General features: G+C 32.7%; 2 protein-coding genes across 9 annotated transcripts; one reads left to right on the forward strand and one right to left on the reverse strand.

Moving 5' to 3' along the window:
- Window positions 1–74: 74 nt before the first annotated feature.
- On the reverse strand, window positions 75–8,350 carry LOC112712580 (uncharacterized). Of its 8 annotated transcripts, none has more exons than XM_072203975.1 (4): window positions 7,423–8,350; window positions 6,180–7,049; window positions 4,203–5,366; window positions 75–3,291 (listed from the first exon to the last, which is right to left on the reverse strand). In XM_072203975.1, the coding sequence occupies exons 1-4, from the start codon at window positions 7,577–7,579 to the stop codon at window positions 482–484; spliced, it is 5,001 nt and encodes a 1,666-aa protein (XP_072060076.1). In that variant the 5' UTR covers window positions 7,580–8,350; the 3' UTR covers window positions 75–481. The 8 variants fall into 8 exon arrangements, with proteins under 8 accessions (XP_072060076.1, XP_025621292.1, XP_025621293.1 ...); XM_025765507.3 differs by having other exon boundaries at window positions 75–3,294; XM_025765508.3 differs by having other exon boundaries at window positions 4,203–5,369.
- Window positions 8,351–26,825: 18,475 nt separating this feature from the next.
- On the forward strand, window positions 26,826–27,470 carry LOC140175249 (uncharacterized). Its single transcript, XM_072202210.1, has one exon. It carries the CDS (start codon window positions 26,826–26,828, stop codon window positions 27,468–27,470), a length of 645 nt encoding a protein of 214 aa, XP_072058311.1.
- The last annotated feature ends 504 nt before the right edge of the window (window positions 27,471–27,974 follow it).

The following is a 27,974-nucleotide window of genomic DNA, read 5'->3' on the forward strand; positions in this document are numbered from 1 at the left end:
CAATGTGCAGGTGGAAAATCATAAACGCAAATCTCATGTCAACTCGCGCTGAAAAAGCTTAGGGGGCCAACGAATTTCTCAGACAAAACAAAACCTTCGATCTCTATTTCTATTTCCTCAGAAAAGAGGCCTAATGAAAGTTACAAAGTACCATCTATCATCTATAATAAATTAGTACATCCCACCAAACCTAACGAGGCTTCATCCAGTGAGGCAAGTGATGGGAATGAGCAGGGATGGCAAATGGCAATCGCCCCTCCTAACTTCCTTGGATTATTTCTGTATTTTCATCAAATACAACAAATACAAAGCTGCTACATAAAAAGCACCTAAATATTTTACCAAAAAAAAGACGGGCTTCAGAACCATTAAACCGCCCCTACACTGTATTGATTGAGCAAATTAAAAAAAATTAAGGAGGAAGAAAAAAACTATTATACAGGAAGCGGCAAAAAGAAACAGTTGCCGCTGACATCATCTACTACCTCCCTAAGTCCCCTTTCCCTCCAGCCCAAGATTCATCTTCTCTGCTGCTGATATTATTCCCAGCTTGACCACCATACTTGTCAGAATTAGAGTAATGCATTTTTATGGCTGCCACAGGATCCGTGACACCGCTGCATGATCCAACCACAATCCCCGTTCCTCCAACACCACCACTATTCATTCCCACCACTCCTCTGCCCTGCTGCTGCTGGTGCAAACTTGAGATTGCTTCAAACCCATTTCTCCGTGGCATCTCAGAGAACACGTCTTGGCAGTGCTTTACATCAACCACAGAACCATCCCTACTTCTAAGCATCTGATAATCAATCACAGCATTACTGCCATTCATGTCCCTAGCTGTAAAAGCAGGAGCCCCACTCAGGTGCCTTTCATTATTCTTACCAAATGCATGGAACGACTGCTGCTCCAATTTGGCTGAAGAAGACGGATAATTACTGAAGGCAGCTGGATACTTTGCTAGCAGGATGGCAGAATCAGGCAATGATGTGAGACCAGTCTGTATTCGGTTCCCATCCCAGTAACCATAGCTCCGCAAGGGGACATTTTCAAGGCCAAGATACTCACTGCAGTCATCTCGTTCAAACTTCAACATCTTGAAATTTCCATCAGCATATTTCAAACTTGAAAGCTTGCTGCTAGATTTGGGATGATGGATGCCATTTTCTTCACATGACTTGGTGGTCAAATTAGGTTTCTGTGTGGATGAAGGATTGGTTAATATCTTCCCAAATAATTTCACATCACCATTTCTGGATGTTTTTTCCGAATCTGACGAATAGCTTAACCTTGCTTTGAAATGATCATCTTGTTCATCTTTTCGGGATAGAAGGGGCAACTCGTTTGCTGAACTGCTGCATTTTATATCTCCATTCACTTCTTTCTTAATGGCCATTTGCAAAGGATAACCATGGAGGATGCTGTCGGCACGATCCACGCGATTCCCAGGCACAGGAAGCTGATGGTCACCATTGCTGATGGGATTATGACACTGCAAATTTCTCCCACCTGGAGTCTCAGTAGTACAGGACAGTTGATCCTGAGTAGCTGTTTTCTCGCATTGAACAACGGCTGAAACAGAAGCATTTTGTGACAATGAATTTGCAGTTGCATGAAGATCTTCAACATATAATGCAGAGACAGGCTTTCCAAGGGACATATGCTTACTTTCAGTATCAAAACTCAATCCTGAACAAGAATTGCCCACAGATGAGACTGAAGCATTTACTGTAGTAGTACATGAATCCTGAACCGAGCTTTTCAGTTCAATTCCAACAGCTGTAACAGCCACCAGTTTATCCCCTCTATCATCAAGACATTGAGTTGAAGGAACACTTTGACTATCCAATCCACTTCCAAGAACCCCAGAAGAAACTTCAGTAACTACATTATCCTGACCAGCCAAACTCCTCTCACATGGTTCAGTTGTGTCGAGGGCAGAAATAGACACCAAGTCTGCACCCCCGAATTTAATGGCTTTGTCTTTTCCAACTGTTGTGCTTTCTGTCATAACTATAGGAGCCTGCCCATTGACTGAACCAGACTTATCAGAATTGTACAAGACAACCCCATCGCTAACCAAGTTTGCATCTTCATGATCGACTACTGTATCATCCTCCTCTTTAGGCTCATTTAATTCAGCTGCCAGGTTCCTAGCTTCCACAGGATCTGATTCATCATGGTAGGTGTTTATGACAGATGAAGGCAGGTCCTCATCTGTCTTAGTGCCAGACTTGTCAGTGCCAACCACTGAACCTGTCTCTACAACACAAGCATCATCTGTGTCACTACCCCCACCATTTGCACCATCATTTGCTGGTGATCCAACATTTTCAGGCATAGGGCGCATGAGATCTAATCCGAGGCATTTTCGAGCCTTGCTGAAGAAAACTTTGCATTGTTCTGGGGACCTTGTTCCAATGCATCGCGCTAACTTCACAAAATCCCTACCAAAAGATGATACAGCTTGTATAAAAGCTGCCTTTTCATCATCTGTCCAATCAGTAGGATCCATTTCACCACAGCTCTCATCTGAACAAGTCTCGTCATCAACATTCTCAGCAGTATCAGGCATCAACCTACTATCTCGGCTACCTTCTACAGGTTCAACTGAACTTGTCCCACAGAAACTCATGGCCTCGGATGAAGCCATTACATCAGCAAAAGTCTCCCTCTCATCCCCAAGAATGTCAAAGCTGCTTGATCTTTCTCTGATGCTATCATCAACCCTTGAGGCTTTCACATTAACATATCCACCCATAAGGAAGTTCCCAGGACGCATTTTCTTGTTACATGCAAAACCATCAGCCATCACTGAAGCAGCACTCAAAATGTCAAGTGAAGCAGTATTCGCTTCATGGTTCCATTTTTTACCCGATGCTACCAAGTCAGTTTTGGCTAAAAATGACTTCCCTAACTTCTGCTGCTTCTTAAGTTTTTCAAAACAATCCGATTTATGATTTTTGTAATAGAACTCAACACAGTCAGCAGTTGTCTTGTGATCAAGGAAAGAAGCGATCTTCCGAAAATCTTTTCCAAAGACAGCAAATTTTTCCAGGAAAATTTCTCTCTCTTCTGATGTCCAAGGATTAATCAAAGCCTTTTCCTTCTCAATAGCCAATGGATCTTCGACAAGCCCATTACTAGATATGAACTTTGGGATCTTCTCATCCAAGACTAATGCTGGCATCTTCAGGGCATCCCTGTGAATTTTAACTTGAGGTTCTGAGAGCAGTTTTCTTGTAAAATTAATTACCTCGGCTGTTGGAACCAGGCTCAGATGATTTCCTGCTGGCAGAGTTGGGGAAGGATAAAAAGTTATTAAAAAGGGATGAGTAACTTAGGAACAGAACGAGCAACTACTAAATATAACATGTGAATAGAAAAACTAAAAAAAAGGATGTAAAGACAACTTCTGTTAAAAGGAAAAAATAGGAACTGCCAATTAATGCTCAAATTTCAGACTTAGCACAATAAAACAGAACAGCAGCATCTAAGTGATGATTTAAACCTATCATACATTTGACAAACAACTAGTGCAGCTAAGCACTATGCACCACTGCCAAAAACAAGAATATAGTTACACAATGAAATTTAACACCATGCAGGATTCACATCTGAGCATCCCATAGATGCCCATAGTAAAACATTAAGTAATGACTTGCACAAGACCATCCTATAAGTGGAAATTAGAGCACTTAAACTAGCCAGAAATCATCCCATTAAACCCAATATTTCACACAACAACATCACATTATAAGCCACAAATGCTAGACAAACAAATGTCTATACCAACTGCAAAATCAGCAACAAACCAACCAAACAGGAGGGGGGAAAAAAGAAGCATCCAAGTGCTGGACGGAACTAATTAGCTCCTTTCAAGATTTTAAAATTACAAGCATTACAACAAATTTATAATTCAACACTAGAATAATCATGTCATTGTTCTTTTTTATTCTCATTGAGCAACACCTAAATAACAAATCTAACCTGACTCACTCACTCACTCCCTAAAACCTAATGAACTTGAACAGTACAACTCAAGAAAATTCAGCACTTGATTAATATTTCAATTATGCACAGACAAAATTAGGTGGACTACTAACAACCAAATTGACTAACAAGAAAGACATCAAGCATAAAGAGCCAACAGTGCTGGTGTATGAAACGCAAAAAAAGAACAGACAGAGAGTTCATACCAGGTAAGGGAAAACGAGATCGAATGGAGAACCGGTTCTTCTGATTACCATTAAAGGTAGACCGCACACTTAGTTCATGTTTCTTGTGATATTTTGGCCGGCATTTCTTTATAGACAGTAGGCGCATATCTTCCTTCCACAGGTGATGCAGGGCTTTGAACTTAAGTGTGATAACTCTCTCTTTAAATCTTGCAAACTGCTTTTTCTCAGCAAACTTCTCCGTAATGGATGTCTGAGAGCACACGTCACTGCTGGCCCCTACCTTATCAATTTTAGTATATCCGTCGGGCAATAACTTAGCAAATACTCCACATGCACTTTTTGCCAATTCTTTGTTGGAAGAAATAATTTTCTTATATAAACTATCCTCAGTGCTAGAACGTAAGCTTGCACCAGAGGCAGTAATAATGCTATCTGGCACTTCCGAAGCCGCATTGACATCACTGCAAGCAGAGTTACTAGGATACTTCCTTGTAGTACAGGGAATTAAGCATTTCATGCCATTAGACTGACCAGCATTGGCATCCTCCAAGAAGGTATCATATCTCCTTGTATCACTTGACGAAACTGCTTTAACCAAAGGCGGAGGCTCACTTAATTTAGATGTTGCTGAACCAGGACTATCAATGTCCTCTTCCTTTCCATTCTCATGAATACTATTTAAGTTGGTTAAAAGGGGCAATTTCTCAGCATCAGGGTCGTCAGAAGAAAGAATTTTCAAAGGTTCTGGCCGAGTAACTTCATCAGAGACACCAACAGGTACTTCAAAAGGATTTTCATTGTTGCCAACCATCTGTGAGCCCAAAACAGCTGGATATGAACCTCTATCCCCAGATGCAGATCTTAGAGATTTCAGTTCATTTTCAAGTGAATCAATTTCAGATTCGGTTGTCTCCAATACCTTTGAAATGTCGGCTTTCCATATCAGTAACTTATTCATTGCAGTGGACCTCATTGGACCAGAATTCACATAACTTGTATCATCAGATTGTATCAACTCAATAATTGAAGAATTCAGACTATTCAAGGATTCAATATCCAATTTCTCTAAATTAAAAGAAAACCTCTGAAAATGGTCTTGGGATCCAGGAACAGGAGAACAAGTCAAATTACTAACATCATTGTCTACATTTGCAGGTTTTCCAAATAACTTATCATCCACACCTGCTACAACATAAAATTAAGATTTTAGCAAATATATATTACTATAAAAGGGAAAACAAATAGTATGGTTTTATACCTTATAATTGAACTATACTTTGACTGGTTACAGAAAATTTGAAAGAGAAGGCCAGGACATTAATGAGTTTTTCTCAACTGAGTGAAGGTAAAAGGATCTTGGCAAACAAATAAAACCAATAGGAGAAATAGCATGAACAAAGAAGAAAACCAAGAAAAGCACATTTCAAATTGAGAATGTTTGGCCAAAACAAGGGGTAAAAGGTGTTCAATTGTTCCAAATGTGCTGACTTCCTAACTTGGATAATCCATCCTACAATAGAAATATGTTCATTGCAGATATCCAGAATTTTAATTCACCAACCAAAAAAAATAAATAAAAAATAAAGGTCCTAACCGTGTTGCCTGTCTTTATAAAACAGAAAACAAGCATATGAGTGCCAATGCATGACTACTGGCAGAACAACAAATTCATTAACACAAAAAGAACCTGAGTAGAAAGTGTTAGGACATTAGGAGGATACCAGATCAGCATTGAAGTACAAAAGAATTCACAAAAGCACACATCAGAGGAAGTATCAATGAGGCAAAGCTACCCAATTCAGCTTTAAATTTTCAACTATTCAGTTGGTAATATAGAATATTGACGTGAACAAATATGGACTCAGGTTATCTGAGTACCATACAACCAAATATATTAAATAACAAGACAAACAACATAAAATCAAGGTATTTATGACATGCACGATTTAAAGGATAGAAGTAACAACATTGAGACTCAGCATAGGCTCAGCATACCTGGGGAGGAACTGCAGGCAACCGAAGATGGAGTTGCAGGAGATGCACATGCACAGTCTGAGAATCCTGTAACTTTTGGGCTTTTATCTACTAAGCTGGAACCGGGGAAAGCACAAGGTTCAATACTACCATTAGACAAGACAGGTCCATCTTTGTTAGCACTTCCATCTGGCACTTCAACCTTTTTCTTCTCATACTTTGCAAGTCCCTCTCCCCAGTTTAGCCTCGGCTTCTTTCTGGAAGTTGTATCTTCACATGGTGCAGAAGATGTAACACACACAGCAGCTTCCCCTGAATGTGACTCATTAACAGTTGCGTTTTTGGGATGTAACTCGGCCTTTGCTTCATGGGAATCTGCCCCTCCCGCGCTCCTTGAGCTACTCGAGTGGCTAAAACCAGAGCCTCTCGATGACAAGCTTCCAGATCGGGTCCATTTAAGTGGCTTCCAGTCAATTGAAGCCAGAGAATTTTCTCTATCACTTCTTGCGCCTGTTCCGAACCCATTGGCACCACCAATCTTATCATGCTGGTCTTTCAAGTGGTGTGGATCCCAAGTGTTTACAAAATCAGAATGTGGATGAGCGGAATATGTTAGGTTGTCGTCAACTGACCTATGATCATTATTCACATCCGGGGGCCTTCTTGGTAAATTCATAGAACCATTGGTTGTTTCCCACGACTGTCCTCTCCAATCTCTCTGCCCAAACGGCCCTCTATTTTCTCTACTGCCCCGGCCATATTTTCCATCCCCACGAGACACCGATGGCCGGCAATCTTCGTCCAGCATCTTTTCACTGCTTGACCGTGAAATCCCATACCCATGACCAGAATCTTCAGAAAACACGTGCCAACCGCCCTGCTTACCATGACCTTCAGAAAATATTTAAACAAAGAAAGGAAAATAGAAGGAAAATCAACACAAGGAAAGTATATTCTCACAACCAGTATCATAATTGTTTTTTTTAACAAAAAAGAAAAGAGAGCACCAGAAATTCATGCCAAAAGAAACAAACGAATGAATACACCACCTCCTTATAGTAACAATTCTTGTAATTACAAAACCAGATCTTCAAAATTCAGAACAAGGTTCACTATTATTATGCAAAGAAGAATCAACCAAACTCAGAAACACAACCCAAATCCGGTAGTTCTTTTTTCCCCCCAAATAAAAAACCTAAATAATCAGAAATTTCGTTGAAAATATCAGCAGTGCATAGAAAAAACCAGAAGAAGTAAAACTCACCCGGAGGTCTGCGGAACTCGGCGGATCCCCAACGGTGGAAGTCGCGGTGGTGAGAGGAATCTCTCCATCTGGCAACGGAGCCCAGAGACTCAGACCTCTCGTGTTTCCTCTCCTTGAAGAAGTCCTTCCGATCCCAAGGCAACGGTTCAGGAGGCATCAAAAATCAACCCAATAGCATCGGCATCCAACGCAAAAACCAACGGAAAACCGTATTCACCGCACCAAACCCGAATCTACAGAACCTCAAACCACCAGATTCAAAACAAAAACAATCGCCACAGAAATTTCACAGCACCGCCGACGAATCTAGGGTTCCCAGAGGGCAACAAATACATAAAAGAGAAGGCCGATTCGCAAGCTTCCCCGTCCACAGATCGGACAAGAAACCACACGCGGCAACGAAATCGCCGCCGCGCAAAGCAATCTAGTCTATGGCTTCCGCCACGGCAACAAAACGGAGCCTCAAAACCAGAAAAAGCCAAAAGAAACGGCGCAGAATATACAAAGAGAAAACCAAACCAAACCAAGCCTTCGTGTTTCACAAGGAGGAAGGAGAGAGAGAGAAAGAAAGAAGGAAGAATAATATAACTTCAAGAGGCGGCGGTTCAGATCGAAGCGTGTAGAGAGAGTGCGGAGGAGAGAGCCATGGTTGCAGATTCCTAAGCTCCTTCGAAAAAGAGAGTCCTCGTTCTTCTGCAGCGGAGAGAGAGTGGTGTGGTGTGTTGTGCTGGTTTCAGAGTCTGAATATGGTTGTGGTTTTTTGTGAGGAGGAGGAAGAAATTGTGCGTAGAGGGAAGAAAGTGAGAAGGTGAGAAACGATAAGGGACAAAGAGAACCTTGAGAAGAGAGAGAGAAAGATAGAGAAACAAAACATAGATACATAGAGAGAGAAACAGTAGTAGCGGACCTCAACCCTCCTTATAAAACCATATTCTAATCTCCTTTCGAATCCGATATTATATTATTTATTTTTTATTTATTTATTGTAATTCGCTTTCGTATCTCTCCTTCGTTTTTTTACTTATTTATTTATTCGTTTACTATTATCTTTTGGGCCTTCGATTCTGGTATTAATAAACAATATTATAATATAGTTTTACTATCGAAAGCGGCATTGAAATTTTGTAGAGTTAAACTTCTGAAATTTGTAAAATCCATTAATTTCGTTCTTGACTTTTCAATTATATTATTTATGTTTTTGAAATTGTAAAAAATATATTTAGTTTGTCTCTGGTCTAATTTTTGGTTAATTAATTTACTACTAATAAATGATATATAGTGCTGACTTAACAAATGACCATCATAATGAATAATATAAAATATTAGCATATTAATTTTGGTATTAAATCTCCAATAAAATGATCCCATTTCAATAAGAGAATTAAAATGTTTAATTTTCCTTCAAAAATAAAACATTATTTCGTCTTTTTCATCTTTTTTGAAAGTAAATCATTTTGTGTTTAAAATTTTTGCGTTCACAAATACTCGTTAAGTTATTACGGTAAAGTGATTTGGAGTTCGTTTCACCCTACTCATTGTTAGCAACTAGAATCATTGAGAGAATGAGAAAAATTTCTTTGCGAAACCTAATTCAACTTACAATTTCAACTTACAAATCAATTTTCACATAACCAAATGCCAACGGTCTCTCATAAAGACTTATACTTTACTCCACCACCACTTGTTCTACCTCAGGAGGTTCCAAATCAACAATACTAAGTGACTCAAATTCAACAGCTTTTTCAACTAGGAACATCCCACATCAACAATATTAACAGAGCCCTCATTCCTAATTCTCTCAGTCAGCACCTGATCTACTTAAACAGTAGCTAGCACCTAATCTAGTTCAACAGCAGCGGGCACCTCATTTACCTCAATATGCGCCATCAATTTCGCTAATAAATCTGTCACAAGTTTAATCTTCACTTGGTCAGCATGTCGAGAAAACACTTCATATTCCTTCTCAAAATTATTCATCCAATTTTCATCAGCCATCACCTCAGTTTTTTAGTGGACCTTCGCCTACTCAACAATATTATGGCGCACCAATCCATGCGTATGAACCACTATGAAGTAGACCTAATCCAAACTATTATAGTAGCACGTCTGCACTTATGCAACAACAAATAGAGATGATGTACAAATAGTGGTGATGAAAAAAAAAATAGAACATGATGAATAGCTATTGCAATTAGGGTTAAAAGGAGGGATAAGGACCAAACTATGTCAAAGAATTTCGATTGCCAAGTCATATATCTATTAGACACTCTAGCATAGCAACTCAATGTCATGTTATTTCCGATGATAAGTTAATTAGCCAAAAATTAGACAAGGGATCAATTAAGATTTTTTTTTTCAATCTCAGAGACATAAATAATGCAATTAAAAAATAAGAAACGAAATTGATGCATATCACGAATTTCAAAAATTACTTTAGAGCTTGATTATTTTATTATAATTTTGGATTATGATATTAATAGTCATATTATAATTCTATGATCACAAATTCAATTTAAAGATTTTTCAAAATTTTATTGATCTTGATTTTGTATCTTATCTAAAATAACTTGTTCTGATTCAGCCCAATAAGGGTCGGAGATCCACCCGACTTACTTTCGAATTCGACGGGTTCCTTGACCCGCTCAAACCAAGTCACTTTTTATGAAGTCATCTCCTAGTGAGAGTCTTGATGAATGCTTCCAGACATAGGAACCCAAACAAAAAGATCCACCCAATAACTACAGATAAAAGGAAAAAGACCTACTCCTACCTCAGATACGTCGTCTTTTTATTCTGATTAGTCGCCTCGTCATACGAATATTTATTTTAGCATCAGAATGTTTTTGCAGGTGACTTTACCTGCGGACCTACCAACAATCGTGGCCGTACTCTCTCTCGCCAAATTTTTGCCCAGATCTAGATATTTTACATTTTGTTGTTACGTATATCTAACCACCTAACCGACATTTCATTCCAACAAAGAACTTAACGTAACTTAAAATTGGAAAATATAGCTAATCGTTATTTTGATTATTTTAAATTAGTTATTTTTTATTGTTAATTAAACTATTTACAAATCAACATTAAATTTATTACCATATTTGTTATCCAAGACATTTAATTTTTAAATTATTACTTAATTTTAAGAAGGACGAATGAGGGTTTCTATTGGCTTCTTGGGTGATCAAGACAGCCCATGGTCTCGGCCGCTATTTACGAATTACGATAGCAGTAAACATGCTTCTCAAGTGACGATAATGCCCTCGTGTCTGTGTTGGATACTTAAGACTCAGATGTACGACAAAGCGGATTCTATCGTGTATCGTGTATAGTTTACGTTTTTGGTCAAAATAGTTTACTTGATTTTTGGTCAAAGCTTGGTTGCACAGAAATTTCAGCCCAGAAGCATGTGACTAAGGCCTGTAGACACTCATAATCGAACTATTTTTGGTGTACAGGGCCTGACTGGTGGGCCACTTATATTACAGTAAGCATTCTTTGAGATTCTATTTCAAAATCACTACAAAGTACAAACAGGTTGTAAAGCCTTATAACTGTAAAAAATAAAAATAAAAAATAAACAGGAAGCTGTAAAACACCTTAATTATTACTAATTATTAAAGTGAAACTGACAAAATATTTAGGCAAGGGTGTATATATCCTAAGTTGTATGCTAAAGCAGTAAAAGAATATTTAGGATTTGGGTTTTGAAAGTTTATGGTTTAGCATTTGAAACGCATAAATAAGTTGTAAGGGCTAGAAACATCACTATTATTGCTACTACAATTATAAATTTTGGAATAAGCTCTACTAAAATAAAGAGGTTGTTAAAAAGAGAAAATAAAAATTTAATTACTATTAAATTAAGAGATGTAAGTTATAAAATTAATGATAAATATTTTTTATTTTACTAATTTTTTCATTTTAGATAATTTTTTTCCATAAACTTTAATCTTATAGAAACTCCAATTCCATATATATAATAATTAGCACATAGCTCTATACTTGGATTTTTTATTTTAATAAATAAATTAATTATAATAATTACTGAAATAAATAATTTAAAAAATATTTAACGAAATAAATACTTCTCTCTTGTCTCATAAACGAGATAATTTTGTATGTATCTCGTTTATACTATAAACGATATATATGTATTTATAAATAATTAAATATAATTTTTGAAAATAATAAAAAATATTAATGATTTAAATTGGACAAAATTCTTAGAAATGAAACGTTTCAAATAATAAAAAAGATAGATGATTTTAAATAATAGAGAAGATAAACCGCCCATTTTAAATGATAACGTTAACTTCTCGTGCACATACCATTAATCTGCCTACTATTAATACAATTACTTTTTTTTTCTAACTACCTATTATTAATACTATTGTTTCTAACTGACAAAATTTTTAAATTTGTTATGTACTCTCTTTAGTATTAATTTTAAAATTTAAATTATATATATTTCAAATCTGTTTGTTACATAGAAATACATAAAAATTTGAAATATAATTTAAATATAATTGTATTTTAAATTTTGTTTGTTGTACGCAAGTATATAAAAATTTGAAATATATTTAAATTTCGTTTGTTGTATGAAAATATATTTAAATGCCGGGAAGCATGAAGTTAATGAATGATAAATAAAACAGAAAAAAAAAATGAGAAGAGAATTGAAACGGTTATGTTTTACTCTTCTTCTGTTTTATTTATTCTCATCAACCTCTCTAATAATTGACAAACTTCTCCTAACAATTGGCAAACGGTTATCTTTCACTCTTCTTCTGTTTTATTTATCTTCCTAACACACAATTAAACAGTCAATCTTTTCTATCATTTAAAATGGATGGTTTATCTTCCCTAATATTTAAGAATTTTTTTCAATTTAAATCTTTAATATTTTGTATTATTTTAAAAAATTATATTTAATTATTTATAAATATATATATATCTCGTTTACAGTATAAACGAGATAATTTATAGTATAAACGAGATATACGAAAATCAGAAAACTCCACTTATCTCGTTTATTGCAAAATAATCTTGTTTACGGTGTAAACGAGATACGAGAGGAGTATTTATTTAGGTAAATATTTTTTAAATTATTTATTTCAGTAATTATTATAATTTATTTATTTATTAAAATAAAAAATCCCTCCATACTTCTATACGTCCAATTGAGCAAATCTAATTGGTTAAAAAATTAAAATACAAAAGCTAAAAGAAGAAAATGGTTTGTTTTATGTTTTTTGGCCAAATTTTATTTTTGCTTGTATTAGGCTACATGTCTCATTTTTGGGCTTCTAGTCGATGCCCCAAGCCCAAATGAAAATCCAACAACATTGTTGACAAACCATATAAACAAAAAAAAAAAAAAAACAACATTGACCATTGGCCTTCGTGAAAGTTGTGATTATGTGTCTTAACTTTTCAGTAATACTTAAATCACTTCATATATAGTGGGTAGATGGTGATTAAAGGTTAGAGAAAATAACATTAAGAATAAATTTGATCTTGGGTCTTCTTCTCAATATGAGAAATGGGCAATGTGCCCAAAATAAAAGTCTGAATAAATAGTGTGTATTTAGAGTTTTGATGATTAGACTGTATATATATGAAACATAGGTTCATTAGTTGTAGTACTCTTGGTGACAACCTTTTTCTTTTTGCAAGGCAGGCTAAGATAGCAGCATGGGGAGTTAGAGATAGAGACCCTCCATTCTTTTTCACTTTGCGTCTTCTTCAATTCCTGTAAAGTTAAAGAGAACAACTTTGAATTTTGGTTTATTTATGAGATTTTGTCATATGTATGTGTTCAATAGTAATTACCTGAATTGATTTTTAGGACAACGAAGACTTTTATTTAGTTATAATTCTTGATGATATCAGAAACTTCAATAATCAAGTTAGTTGTTATTTAAGAGGTATTGGAATTAAGACATGTGACATAATTTTTAGTAGGTATTATATTTTGAATTTGATTATTCGATTGGTTTATAATTTTATCGAATTTTTAATTAGGGGTTTATATATATATATATATATATATATATATATATATATATATATATATATTTTTAATTGAGTTCTTATATTATTTTTAATTTTGTAATTAGATATTTTTTAATATAAAAAATATTATAATTTATTAAATATTTTTTACAAATTAAAAATATTTATAATTAAAAATTTAATTAGATTTTTTATTATATATTTTTAAAAAAAAAATATTTTATTAATTTTAATATTTTTGACATAAAAAAGACCTAATCACAAAATTTAAAACAGTGTAGTAGATAAACCTTTTATTTTACGCACAATTTTTAGAAAATAGATAAACCTTTTACTTCATTTCTCTTTCAAATTCTAGCTAATCACATATCATCCAAAATTAATATATAAATGTTATGGTTTTTTATCCTATATCATTTGAGACAGTAATATTTAATTATATACTATATATAAATTTGTTACATATAAGGGCTAAGTATTCGAGTACCCGAATAAAGGCCCAAATAATTATAGCAAGATTTTTTAACATGGACTAATGGAATAAAGGGAGTTAAAACACCATAGAATCAGAGGATGGCTGATTAAAGACAAAGATATCAAAACGTTAAGGCATAAAAATCTATCAAGTCAGACTAACGACTAATCAGCTAGTAACAACATAAATAAATATAAGGGATATGGAGTTAGTGGATTTAGAATTGAATGATCATAAATTTATATGATTCAGAGATCAATTTTATAGTTGCATTGATAGAGTCTTTGTTAGTCAAAAATGATTTGAACAACTTTTTGAGATGCGGCTTAAAAATGAGCCAAGAGATTTATGTGATCATTCTCCTTTAATAATAGAAGATAGTAGATTAAGAAGGAAGGCGAGGCCATTTCGAAGTCTGGATTCTTGATTTATGCATGACAGATTTTTCATAATGGTAAAAGAGGAATAGAGGGGTTTAGGAGAGGTTCAATTTACTGAAAAGTTGAAAGTTTTGACGATACCTTTGAGTAAATGGCACAAGGAGAAGTTTGGTGATATTGATTTGAAAGTATAGAGTTGGAGGATGAAATCAAGAAGTTGCATGATTTGGCTAGTGATGGAATTTATGATGGAACTATAGAGGCAAGAAGGAGAGCTCTAGTTAGCTTCTGTAAGCATTGGTATGTCAAGAAGGAAATCTATTGGAAGCATATATCAAGGTCCCGACATGCTAAGTACATAGATAAGAACACTAAATATTTTAATAATTTAACCTCAGTAAGAAGAAGAAGTAATCGGATTGATGCGTTGGTGATAAGTAGAATCAAGGCAGAATTAAGAGTGCAATAAAATTTTTTTACAAGAACTTGTATCGTCAGGAAGCGTCACCTTTGGTAAGTATTCAGGATGGCCTAGTTAACAAGATACAGGAAGAGGAGGCTACAGACTTAGAGAGGATGCCTTCGACTAACGAAATAAAGGAAGCAGTTTGGGATTGCGAGTCGTCTAAGGCCCCTGGCTGTGATGGCTACAATATGAACTTCATAAAGAAGTGTTAGGGAGAAATTGGTCGTGAGTTTACTGCAGTTGTCATGGATTTCTTCCAGTCAGCTGAGCTACCAAGAGATCCTAATGTTACATGGGTGGCTCTGACTCCACAGTTTGTGGGAGCAAGGGAGATTAAAGATCTTCGGCCAATTAGCATAGTAGGGTGTGTGTATAAGCTCATTTCAAAGTGTTGGTGCAAATGACTTAATAGGGAAGACTCAGAGTGCGTTTGTGCAGGGGAGGAAAATTCATGATGGGAAATTGATTGCATGTAAAACTGTGCAATGGTTGAAGCAAAGAAAGAAGAAATCGGCAATAATCAAACTGGACTTTCAAAAAGTTTACGATAAAGTCAAGTGGAAGTTTATGGATATTGTACTTCAGAAAATGGGCTTTGGGCAAAGATGCAGAGGGTGGATCAAGGAATGTGTGTGCACGGCATCTATGTCGCTTTTGATAAATGGCTCACCTTTTAAATCTTTTAAAATGGAACGTGACTTATGACAATGAGATCTTCTTTCTCCGTTCTTTTTGTTCTTATTATTAAGGTCCTTCATAGGATGGAAGGATAGGCAGTAAGACATGGAAGGATCTCTCCTTTGTTGGTTGGAAAAGACAATATTGAGTTGACTCACTTGCAATTTGTGAACAACACAATACTTTTTTGCCCCCCAGAAGAAGAGACTATTTGTAATTATAAGCGGCTTCTATGGTGTTTTGAGATGATGTTTGGTTTGAGTATTAACGTTGATAAATCTAGCTTGATTCTAGTTAATTGCGAGCGAGAATGGTCACAAAGGATGTGTAGCTTGTTGGGATGTAAGGACGCAACGTTGCCAGTCAAATATCTTAGTATTTCTTTGGGAGCAAATCCAAAATTGGTCAAGACATGGAAACCTATTATAGACAAAATAGAAGAAAAACTCAATATGTGGAAACCCAAAACGATTAATAAAGTTAGTAAGTTGGTATTCATCAAATTTGTGCTTTTAGTCTACTGGTTTACTATCTTAGCTTATATAAGATGCCCAGAACAATAGCAAATAAGTTGATATCTTTGCAGAGGAGGTTCTTGTAGAGTAATGAGGACGAAAGGGATGAGATACCTTTAGTGAGGTGGGATACAGTGCTCCGGAATACAGCATTATTGTTCAAGTGGTGGTGGCAGTTTTCAAAGGAGGATTGTCCATTATGGAAGAAAATTGTGTGCTTCTGCAATGACTTGAATCCAAATGTCTTTCTTTCTTGTCAGCCGGTTCCTAAAACAAAGGGTCTGTGGAGGGACATTTGTCAGTTGCATATAAGAGAATAGCAAGCGATAGATAAGATGGTCAAGGGGTTATCATTAGAGCTAGGAGATGGTAGAAGAATTCGTTTCTGGGAAGATAATTGGCTACCATGTGGTATGTTGCAGGATGTATTTCCAAGACTTTTCTCGATTTCAAACCAAGTTGGATCTGTAATAAGGGGTTGTAAGTTTTGGGATGGGTTGGAGTGGATATGAAACTTTCATTGGAGAATAGTACTATACCAATGGGAGTTAGAATTAGTTAACTAACTTTATGAAGTTCTACAATCTGTCAGGTTAACAAGTAAGAGGGAGGACAGAATAGTATGAAAATTTGATAGATCAGGAGTTTATTCTACTAACTCATTTGTGTAGGTTTTACAGGCTGAGACTCTCCCGGAGGACATTACGAGTTATAGTTTCACTAGATCTATATGAAGAGGACTAGTACCACCAAGAGTTGAGCTATTCACCTGGTTTGTGTTAGTTGGTAGGATCAATACTAAGGAAAGATTGATTAGATTGGACATTATTGATCACAGGGATATGATTTGTGTTTTATATAAAAAAGAAACTGAGAATGATTTCCACTTATTCATTGGTTGTGAGTTCACGTGGCAGGTGTGGTGTGCTTGGTTATATGCCTATAATAAACGTTGGTCTATTCCAGAAACCATTAAGCAACACTTTGAGAGTTGGACAGGAGCTCCTGTAAGAAAAGACAAACATAACAGGTGGCTGATTGGCTTTTTTGCTATCATTTAGAATACGTGGTTGCAAAGGAATGCCAGGAGATAAATATAGTTTCTTTTTTAGTATTTGTATTGTAATTCTGGATTTTTTAAATGCTCCACCTTATTGTGTTGAGATTTTTTAAATACACAAAAATATTTAGCAATCTAGATACGAACTGGCTTAAATATTATAATATCAAGTAAATAGTTTAAACTAATTTTTTAAACATCACGCAATCTTTATTTTAGTTTTTGAATAATTTTTGTAATCAAGTTTATTTTTAAAAAATTTTGAATTAATCACGTTAATTTTTTCGTTAACGTCTTTAACGAAAATTTATGTCAGGACACTCTTATAAATCAAATTGTCTTTTAACAAGATAACTTAACGAAATTTCTTTAAATTAATCCCTAATTAAAGAACTCTAATCCCATTGTAATGCATATAAATTCCCTTACATTTGATTGGAGTTGCAGAGGTTTAGAGATCAATTTTGGAGGTCGCCGACATGATGGCTGGTGAAAACGGAGGTTGTGGTGGTGGGGCGTCTTCTCAGTCACTTGGTAGCCATGGGTCCAACTTGTTAATGCGAAGAAAGAGAAAAAATAAAGACCTAATATATTATTATAGGCTAGAGACATAGATGTTTCATACATGTCCAAGATATCGAATGAGTTATTCCTATAAATATTTTCATTTTTAACATTCTTAGTATTTGTGAAATTTTCAATGTTGTTCATTTTAAATTTTTGGAGAAGGATAGTTATTGCAACTTCTTTAAGTTGGTTGGTGAAAATAAATATAATAGAAAAAATATAAATATAAAAACTGATATAAAAATTAAGAGTAATCATGATGAGTGGAATTTGAACATGGCATGAAAAATGAACAATTTGAAAACAAAAATCAGAGCCCTAAGAATGTTAATGCTCTTTTGTGTTCATGAGATTGATTATTGTGATTTTAGTAGTGAGATTAATTTGTGTATTTTGTATTTTTAAGTAATAGTTCTGTAAAAAGTTTAACTTTAATAAAAAATGTATTGTGTTATGAATTAGGAATAACATGATGTTTAGCAATGAATTGAAAACTATGATTTATTGAAATTATTGTATGCGAGATTAACCTCTACATATTGTAACTTGCTTTATTGAACTTAAAATTAAGTGTTAAAGTCAACCTTGCATGGAATCAATCACACATTGCACAAGATTCTAATGATATATAGATAAACTAGAGACTTCTACATATTGAAATTGGAACAATAATATTGTCTGAACATAATTGTTTGATCCATATCAAGAAAACTAACCATAATTACTATCATTATTTTAATAAAAGGGCTAAACAAAAAAAGGCTTAACAATCAAACCGACCATACTGTTTGTAATGGCAATAACCCTGTATAAAAGAAAGTTACTGGTCCTATTTACATAATGTTCAGAAATCAGCATCAAAGTTAGTTTATTCTTCTTCCTAGAATGCTTGAATTTCAGAGTGTGGAAACAAAAGTCATAAGTTAGCAAGTCTCTTAACAGTGACAGAGTTGGTTTTCCTAATGATTTCAGCAAAAAGAGAAGTTGGTGATGTTTCAACAGCTTGGGGGAGGCATTTCCTTTAGAGCATCTCCAATGGGAGAAAAAATTGAAGCCCAATTACTGTTCTGTCAGAAGGAAAGAAAGTTTATGCGTTGGAGTGGAAAGAAAAAAAATTTTCACACGAATTTCAAGAAAGAGGAGTCTCTCTGAATAGAAATTCCTGTGAAACAATCAACATTTGTCATTTGGCACGTTAGTTAGAAAATAAATAATTGTATATAATATTAATTAGCTAAATAGGTATATTAAATAATTAAATAATAATTAATTTAATAATAATTATAATAATTAATTATATTAAATAATAACTAATTAAGTAATTAAATTATAATTAATTTATTAATAATTATAATTAATTAGATTAAATAATTAAATTTTTATTTAATTAATGATTTATATCATAATTAATATTAAATATTATTTATAGTATCATATTAAATTATAATTAATTAAATTTACTTACATCAAAAAATAAAATTTATTTTATATTTCTCCAAAAAGATACCCAATTTTAAAATAGGCAGCAACATAGACAATTGAAAGAGGACTTGATTAAACACATATGACAATTTTACAATGTTTGTCGTCAACTATAGAGTTTAATTATGTTTTTCTTTGTATTAAGTAATTTTACAAATTAGTGTAATCCCAAATTATATATTGTGTATTATTGTTATATATGAATTTAGTTAATATTAATATCTTTTAATAGTGAATTATTTTTAAATTTAAATATTTAAATTACATTGTTGAAAAAATTAATTACATTAATTTCAAATATTTTAATTAATTAATTAAGTGGGACCACAACAGGGACTAAAGTTAGTTCCTCCTAATGGAGAAGCGAGAGATACTTTGAGTTCCTATTTACTGTTTATGACGCAAAAGCTGATGTGGAGTTACTTTTTATGACAGGTGGGCCATAAACAGGAACTGGGATGAGTTCCCTACTGGAGATGGTCTTAGCACTTCCTGATATGGAACGAAATTCAAAATAAACTGAAAAATCAAAGAAGAAGATTCTTCTACCTCAATTTGATTTTCTGATGTAACAGTTAAGAGAATTACTCTACCTTATCTGTTCACATCTAAGTTTCTCAAAAAAATTCAAAAAAAATTTATTCATAAACAATTTTTTAAAAAAAGTGACTACCACGATTTTAAAGAATTTTTATACTTCTTAAGTTTAAAATTCTAACTCATAAGTTCACTAAAATAAATGAGTCAACTCATAATTGAGCCTAAAACAAACAAAACAAAATAAACATAAAATAAAGGGCAATTTACCCAAATAAATAAATTGGGTGAAAGCTTTACTCAAATACACAAAACAGAAATTTCTTCCCTGATTGTGCATTTTCACACTTCTATGTAAACCGTGGCAAGCTACCACGGTTTCTGATTTTAACATAAACCGTGGCAAGCTACCACGGATTATGGTGTTTGTGGTTTGTGTGTAAACCGTGGCAAGCTCTAACGGTTTACGAAGAAAAAAAGCTAAGCATAAACCGTGGCAAGCTCCCACGGTTTATGAAGTATTATATTTGACACTTAGTCATTGCACTTCTAAGTATTATATTTGACAAATACTAATTATATAGTATACATAAATATCTAATTTAATTTAATTTTTGTCTTTTCTATTTTTAAAATTAATTATATTTTAATTATATACCATTATTAATATAAATATAAATTTCACTAAAAATTTATTAATTTACTTGATCTATTTTATTGCTAGTATTGTGATTAAGGTTATTTGTTTTGATGTTAGTGTTAAAATCTACTGATATTATAGTTAGATGATAGGCTTTGTGAATTAATTATTTTTTTATTGTGTCAAAATAAGATACTATTATAGTATTAAAATTTTATGGTTTTTCGATATTAGTTATTTTTAAAAGTTGAGACTTGATTCTTCATAAAATATTAGTGAAGATATGTATTTCAAATTTTAATTTTAAGTTTTTAACTATTTTATATTTTATATTTACGTGAGACCGATTTTATCGGTTCAACCAGTGATTTATCGGTTGAACCAGTGAACCAGTAGTTTGATCGGTTCGATCACTGGTTCGGTTCTAATTAACAACTATGTTTCAATCTAATTTCAAAAATTTCGATTTACTCAATTTAGTCTCCCAACTTAATAGTTATGACTCACATTGGTTCCTAATCTTATTTTTGTCACTGTCTCACAAAATCATTAACGACATGCTGAGATGGACTAACGACTGCTACATTATACATTCTAGCGACTATTTGATGTGACAATTGAATTTTTTTTACCTTATTTTTTTCAACTAAACACTTAAAACCCTAATATGAGTCACGGATACCTAAGTTAAAAAATCAAACTAAGTAAATTAAAATTTTAAAAATCAGATTAAAGCTCGAATATTACTTCAAAACAGAACTTTAACTTATGTAGTGATTAATTTAAATGAGAATCAAATAAATCAAAATTCAACATAATTTTTATCAATGTTTTCAAATTCGAAATTTCTATACCAAAATTAACTTAGGATTTTTCTTTAAATTAAAAATTTATTGAAATAGTGACTTTAATTATCTTAACCAATGTCCTAATTAATTATTTTTATGTCTTAAAAAAACTATATATGAGAAGAAAATAATTAATTTGTCAACTTTAATAAATAGTTATTTTACTAAAATAAAAGAAACTATTTTTTAGAATTTTTTAAGAACTAATTAATATTATATATATTTTATTACACTAAATTTAGTTATAAAAATTTTATTTATTTCTAATGCTTATATTAAAAATAAAAAAAATTAAATTAGTGAATCTTAATCTATAATATAATAATAATATAATAATTATTTTATATATTGTAAATGATACCACATTGATGCAATCAAATATCTAAAAATAAATGGTTTATGATAAAAATTCCTCCTTCATAAACCGTGGGAGCTTGCCACGATTTATGCTTAGCTTTCTCTCTTCATAAACCGTTGGAACTTGCCACGGTTTACACACAAACCACAAACACCATAATCCGTGGTAGCTTGCCACAGTTTATGTTAAAATCAGAAACCGTGGTAGCTTCCCACGGTTTACATAGAAGTGTGAAAATGCACATGTACGTAAGGGATTTCTATTTTGTGTATTTGAGTAAAGCTTTCACCCAATTTATTTATGTAGGTAAATTGCCCTAAAATAAATATAAAATAAATCTTAAAATAAATACTAAGAAAGTGATGTCTATTTGATTTAACTTGACTAACAATAGTTTTCAATATAACTTATAAATAGTAAGACATTTGACTTTTCATAATCGTTAATCGTTGTCCTATCCAATTCTTGATGCATCTTCTGAACAAAATGATTTTGCCATGTTTGTAAAATATTCTTTTATTCTATTAGTTGTTGTTCTTGTAATTAGACCAAACAGTTCTCAGTTTGTCCAACAGAGCTCGTATCATTCTCTTCCTCATGAAAATGATTCTTCCTCGAATCTGCATCCAAATCAAAAGGAGATAAATCAGAAACATTAAAAATAGCTGACATATTATACTCACCTGAAAGGTCAATCTTGTAAGCATTGTTATTGATCCTTTCGAACATTTAAAATGGGCCATCATCCCTAGAGTTTAACTTGAATTTTCTGAGTAGGGATAATTTTGATTTTCACCTCAGATATTTAAGGACGAAAAAATACTTAACTCTAAATTTTATTTATCTTTAATATTTAATATTTTATAATTAATTGTAAAATATATAGCAATTTTCAATTGAATATTTTTGTAACAAATTAAAATATTTTATATTATTATTATTTGAATTAATCAAATAATTATCATTAATATATATAATTATATTAATTTTAAAAAAAATTAATAAAAAAATTAAGAATTAAATTACATAAGAGAGATAAATGAATATTTTACAAAAAAAATGTGCAAATATGTCATTTAAATATTAGTATAATTTTTCGTAATTAAAGAACGAATATTTATTACTCTAAATAGCTACATGTTGATAAATCTCTTTAGTTAACGTGCACTCCTATTATTTTTTCTCTCTAATAAACACTAATTAGATTCTAGATGTTTTAACTTTTAACCATAATTAAATTCTTTATTTTCTTCTGTAGTGAAAACGAGTGACAATATAGTTTTCTTGTTGCATTTTTTAATTTATATCAAATTAAATAATTAAAAATAAATACAATTAAAATGCAAATTTTAAATTTAAATAAGACATATGTATAAAATTATAGGATAAGTATTGTTTTGATTCCTAAAGTTTAAAGTTGGAATCGAAATCGTCCCTCACATCATTTTTTATTTAGAATCGTCATAAATATTTTATTTCGTATTAAAATCGTCCATTTAAATAAAATTTTTAATTTTATTACTAAATTACCTATATTTTAATAAAAAAAATTTAAATTTTTAAAAAAATAAAAGAAAAGAACGCGTTAGAGGGGAGAAATGAAAAGGGTACGCGAAAGGGTGGGGGGAGAAGGAGAAAGGAGAAAGGAAGAGAGAGAAGGGAGAGGGGAAGGGGAAGACGGGAGGGGAGACGGAAAGCGGCGGCAACACAATGACCATTCACCACCACCGTCGTGTCTTCTCCATCTTTGCAGGCTCCTTCTCTCTATCTTTCTGTCTCTCTTCGGCGGCAACGCGACGACCTCCACCTCGCGGTGGGACGAGAATGAGCGACAGCTGGGCGCGACGCATTCCTCACCTCGACGGCAACGCGTATAACGACGGCGACTCCTCCCCCTTGGTCACTGGCTTGCATCTCTCTCTCCTGGGTGCGACACGATGACGACGGTGACGCGTGTGACGGCGGCGACTCCTTTCCCCTTGGTCATTGGCTCGCCGTCACCCCTTCTTTCCTCTCTCTTTTCTGCTTTTGCTTGAGCTTCTGCTTCTTCAATTTCTATGTCTTCTTCTGCTTCTTCTGCTTCTACTTCTGTGTTTGTTTATAATTCTAATTTTGATTTGTTATTTTTTGATTTTATTGTTGTTGTGTGTTGATTTTGTTATTGAATTTGATGTTGTTTAATCTGATTTGGTGTTGTTGAATTTGATGTTGTTTAATCTGATTTGGTGTTCTTGAATCTGATTTAGTAGTATAGTTGGTGGTGGTAAAGATACTGATAGTGGTAGAGAGTATTTTTGTCCATAAAAAATTAAAAGGACGATTTTAATACGAAATAAAACGTTTAGAACGATTCTAAATAAAAAATTACGTAAAAGATAATTTTGATTCCAACCCTAAATTTTAAAGACCAAAACAATACTTATCCATAAAATTATCTATGATTGAGAGAAATCTCTGCAATTCTCTCTCTCTTCTCTACATCAAAGCAAGAAAGTTTTTTAGAAAGCCATTGTCCATACTATTTCACAAAGCAGCGGTGACACTCCCTCGCTTCTTCCATTCCCTTTCACCTATCCTAACCCTTCTTCCTTTCTTTCTTCATCCATCATTTTCTTTTTCCATTTGTCTCTCTTCTCATCTTTTTCTCCTTGTTTCACTAATATATATTCTTTCTTTTTTTTTTTCTCTTTCCTCTGGTCTTATCTCCATTTTACTCTTATTTTTTTCAGTCGTCCACAAATTATTCAAGTCTAACTTTTAATAATCTCTTTCTAATTTGATTATGTTTTTTTTTTTAATTTTAATAACTCTTTGTAGTATATTTTTTATTCTTTTGTAGTGTTTTATTTCTCCTATTATGAGTGGCATTGTTAAGATTAAATATAGAAAAATATATCAAAAATAATATTTTGTCCGTTGAAACGTATTCAGGTTAACGAAAGATTTAAATTTATTCACCACAAAAAAATTAAGATTTATTTTTATTTTTTATGTTAAGATTTTATGAAATTAAATATTAGGCTAATTTTTTAGTATTAGCTAGTTCAATTAAGAGAATATTGGATTTTCTTTCCTATACTTAAGTTTAGTGTCGTTCTAATATCTGTCAATATTATTCTATCTTTTTTTTATGAATAAAATATTTGTTCTTGCGAAATATATATATATATATATATATATATATATATATATATATATATATATATATATATATATATATTCTTTCCTATACTTAAGTTTAGTGTCGTTCTAATATCTGTCAATATTCTATTTTTTTTTATGAATGAAATATTTGTTCTTGCGAAATATATATATAAAATTTAATTTTTATATATTATTAATATAAAATTATTTTATATATATTTAATTATATAATATTATATTAAAAATAATTATTTTTTATATTAATTATATAAATAATTATATAAAAATATGATTGTATTTATATATGTAGTCCATTAAAATTAAACTCTAATGTATATATTTAAATAAGACGTTTAGGTGTATGTGTATATGAACAAACTAAACTACTACAAATAATTATTTTTGCCAGTACATTATTATATGACACGTGATTCATGATCTCATACTGCTATTGTTTACCGACACTTTTGACACGTGACAGCCAACATACCAACACATAAATAATTAAATATGTTTTAATTTTCTTTTTATTACAATATAGTATGTTTTATTTTTGCTAATCAATCCTGTAGTAGTAAGTGATTTGCTACTGATCAATGACTTTGCCTATTAAACAGAGTCTAAGCTATAGTATAAACTTTTATATGCTATTATTCAACCATGGTTTAATTATTATTTAACACTTTTTATATTAGATTATTTAAAAAATATGTAAAATAAATAATTTAGTTAATTTTAATATACGCCACTATTCTTGAACAACTTGGAGTCGGGCTTCTTTTCACACTATTACGGATACGAAAATAATGGGAAAAATAGGATTCGACTGTCAACTGCTCCTATCGGAAATAGGATTGACTACGGATTTGAGCAATAGCACATAATTTTAAAAAATCCGTACGATTTTTTCGATATAAATAAAACAGGTTTTTCATGAAGAAGATTTGGCTCAACATGTTCTATTCGATACGAGTAGGAGAAGAACCCGATTCGGTATTCTTTTCTTAAAAAAAGAAAAAGATGAATATAAAATTTTTTGTACCTAAATGAAATTCTTTTATTATCATATGTTAATTAAGTTCACATAAAATTATTTTTTTCTTTTTTTTGAGTTCAAATATGTTAGATTAATAAAAAGTATATTAGAATTAATTTAAAAAATATTTCTTTGAACAAAAAAAAGATTAATAGAATTATATTAAAATTAATTTGAAAAAACCTCTATCTGAAAAAGGAAGGAAACCTAATAAAAGTATATATTAAACTAAAAAATTTCTTTTGATGTACCATATAAAAATTAGAGAAATTATATACATTGAAATATATTTTGAACCAAGTTTTTAACAAAGTCCGCACGCTTATTCTTTCGTTATTATTATCGTTATTATCATCGTCGTTATTATCATCATCATCTTTTTGTGTGTGTTTTTTTTAACATCGTTCTTATCGTCATTGCTGTCACTTCTGCCCGTCGTTGTTGTCATCATCACTATCTTCTTCTTTCTCATCTTATTGATGTTATTATTGTTGTTATTTAATTTTTTTTTCTTCATCCTCTTTTACCATCATCATCGTCGTCGTCGTCGTCGTCCTTGTTGTTTTTATCTTTTTCTTCTCCTAATCAATGTAAAAATTTGTGTGCTATGTGCAAAAATTTGTGTTATATGAAAAAATTTGTATACTATGACAATAAAATATGCACAACATATAAATTTTGGTGTACAACACAAAAATCTTGGTGCTAATACAAAAATTTTGATGTGCAATACAAAATTTTTTGAAAAACTATATACTCGAAACACTGACTCACACAATTAACAAAATATATTCGCACCAAAATATCATTCTCTTTAGTTCTACAGAAAAATATTTCATTTAAATTGTAAGAAAAATGATAAATAAACGTATTGATGCATTTATGGTTGATTTTGTGTCTCTGAAACTTGTACTTGTTTTTCAGATTATCGACTTTATTCTTGTATTGCTGTCATGTAAGACATTCTGTTAATTATTTAACTTTGACCTCATGGTAGGACTACATTGAAGATAAATGAAACTTTTTTGGATTCAAATAGGACACTTTAAACCTTAAGGACCAAAACAGGATTACGCCCAAATGTAGAAGGGCCAATTTAGTACTTTATCATCCAAAGCCAAGAAGAGAAAATAGGTCTACATCCAAAGCCACTAAATCAGGTTAGGGAATTCAGGCAGTTTGTAGATTTGAATTATCTTATGGATTTAGATATCAAAGGAGGAAGATTCACATGGTTCGGAAATCCGAGGAATGGAGTTGTAACAAGGGAGAGGATAGATAGGGCTTTAGTCAATTGGGAATGGAGAGTCTTGTACCAGCAGGCATCACTCAAAGCTCTGTCGGCTATCAGTTCTGATCATTGCCCATTAGTTTTGGATGTTAATCAAGTTCAAAGGATAGAGAAGACTTTTAAGTTTGAGGCCTTTTGGACTGATCATGAGGAGTGTGAGAATACGGTAAGGAAGGGATGGGAAATGGAAAACGTACAAGGATGCGCCTGGAAAGGAATAACAACAAGAATGGAGAACTGTAAAGAGGAGCTTAAAAAGTGGAGCAGGAGGACGCTAAAACGAGCAGATAAAGAAATCCACAAGTTGAAGGAGGAATTAAAGAAGCTACAAGAGTCAGACCTAACACAAGAGAAGCAGGAGAAAATACAGCAGATAAAAGAGAATATAGCAGCATTATGGAAACAGGAAGAAAAATATTGGAGACAAAGAGCTAGGTTAAAGTGGCTAAAATGGGGAGACAAGAACACATCTTTTTTCCATGCCACAACCATTCAAAGAAGAGGAAGGAACCGAATCGATAAGTTGAGAAATGATGCGGGTTCTTGGATATAGGACAGGAAAGGAATTACGAGGCACATCGAGGAGCGTTTTGACGCACTTTTTACTTCGAGTAACAATAGGAACTGTGAACCAGCCTTAAGAAATATTCCAGGGAGGGTCACGGAAGACATGAATAGGGAGTTAATCTCAGAGGTCACAGAAGATGAAGTCAGAAAAGCAGTTTTTAATATGGGCAGCCTCAAGGCTCCTGGACCAGATGGCCTAAATGGAATGTTCTATCAAAAGCACTGGGAGATAATCAAGAAGGAGGTATGTGCAGTAGTCAAAGAATTCTTTCGGAAAAGGTTTTTACCGGAAGAGATTGGTGAAACCATAGTAGTTTTAATTCCAAAGGTCAAGGATCCGGAAGAACTTAATCAATTAAGACCAATCAGCTGCTGCAATTTTATTTATAAAATTATTACCAGGGTTATAGTGTTGAGGCTGAAAGGGTTTCTCAAGGATATAGTATCCCCAACCCAGAGTGCATTTGTGGGAGGAAGGCTAATACAAGAC

This window comes from Arachis hypogaea, chromosome 9, assembly GCF_003086295.3.
Source record: "Arachis hypogaea cultivar Tifrunner chromosome 9, arahy.Tifrunner.gnm2.J5K5, whole genome shotgun sequence".
NCBI lineage: Eukaryota > Viridiplantae > Streptophyta > Magnoliopsida > Fabales > Fabaceae > Arachis > Arachis hypogaea.

Bases quoted from the DNA above. Each gene is read 5' to 3' on its own strand.
- LOC112712580 (XM_025765506.3), bottom strand. From the start codon at position 7,579: ATGCCTCCTGAACCGTTGCCTTGGGATCGGAAGGACTTCTTCAAGGAG. The intron at 7,050-7,422 runs GTGAGTTTTACT...TATTTTCTGAAG, and splicing joins CGAGTTCCGCAGACCTCCGG to GTCATGGTAAGCAGGGCGGT. The intron at 3,295-4,202 runs GTATGAACTCTC...CAACTCTGCCAG, and splicing joins ATCTCGTTTTCCCTTACCTG to CAGGAAATCATCTGAGCCTG.
- LOC140175249 (XM_072202210.1), top strand. From the start codon at position 26,826: ATGGATTTAGATATCAAAGGAGGAAGATTCACATGGTTCGGAAATCCG.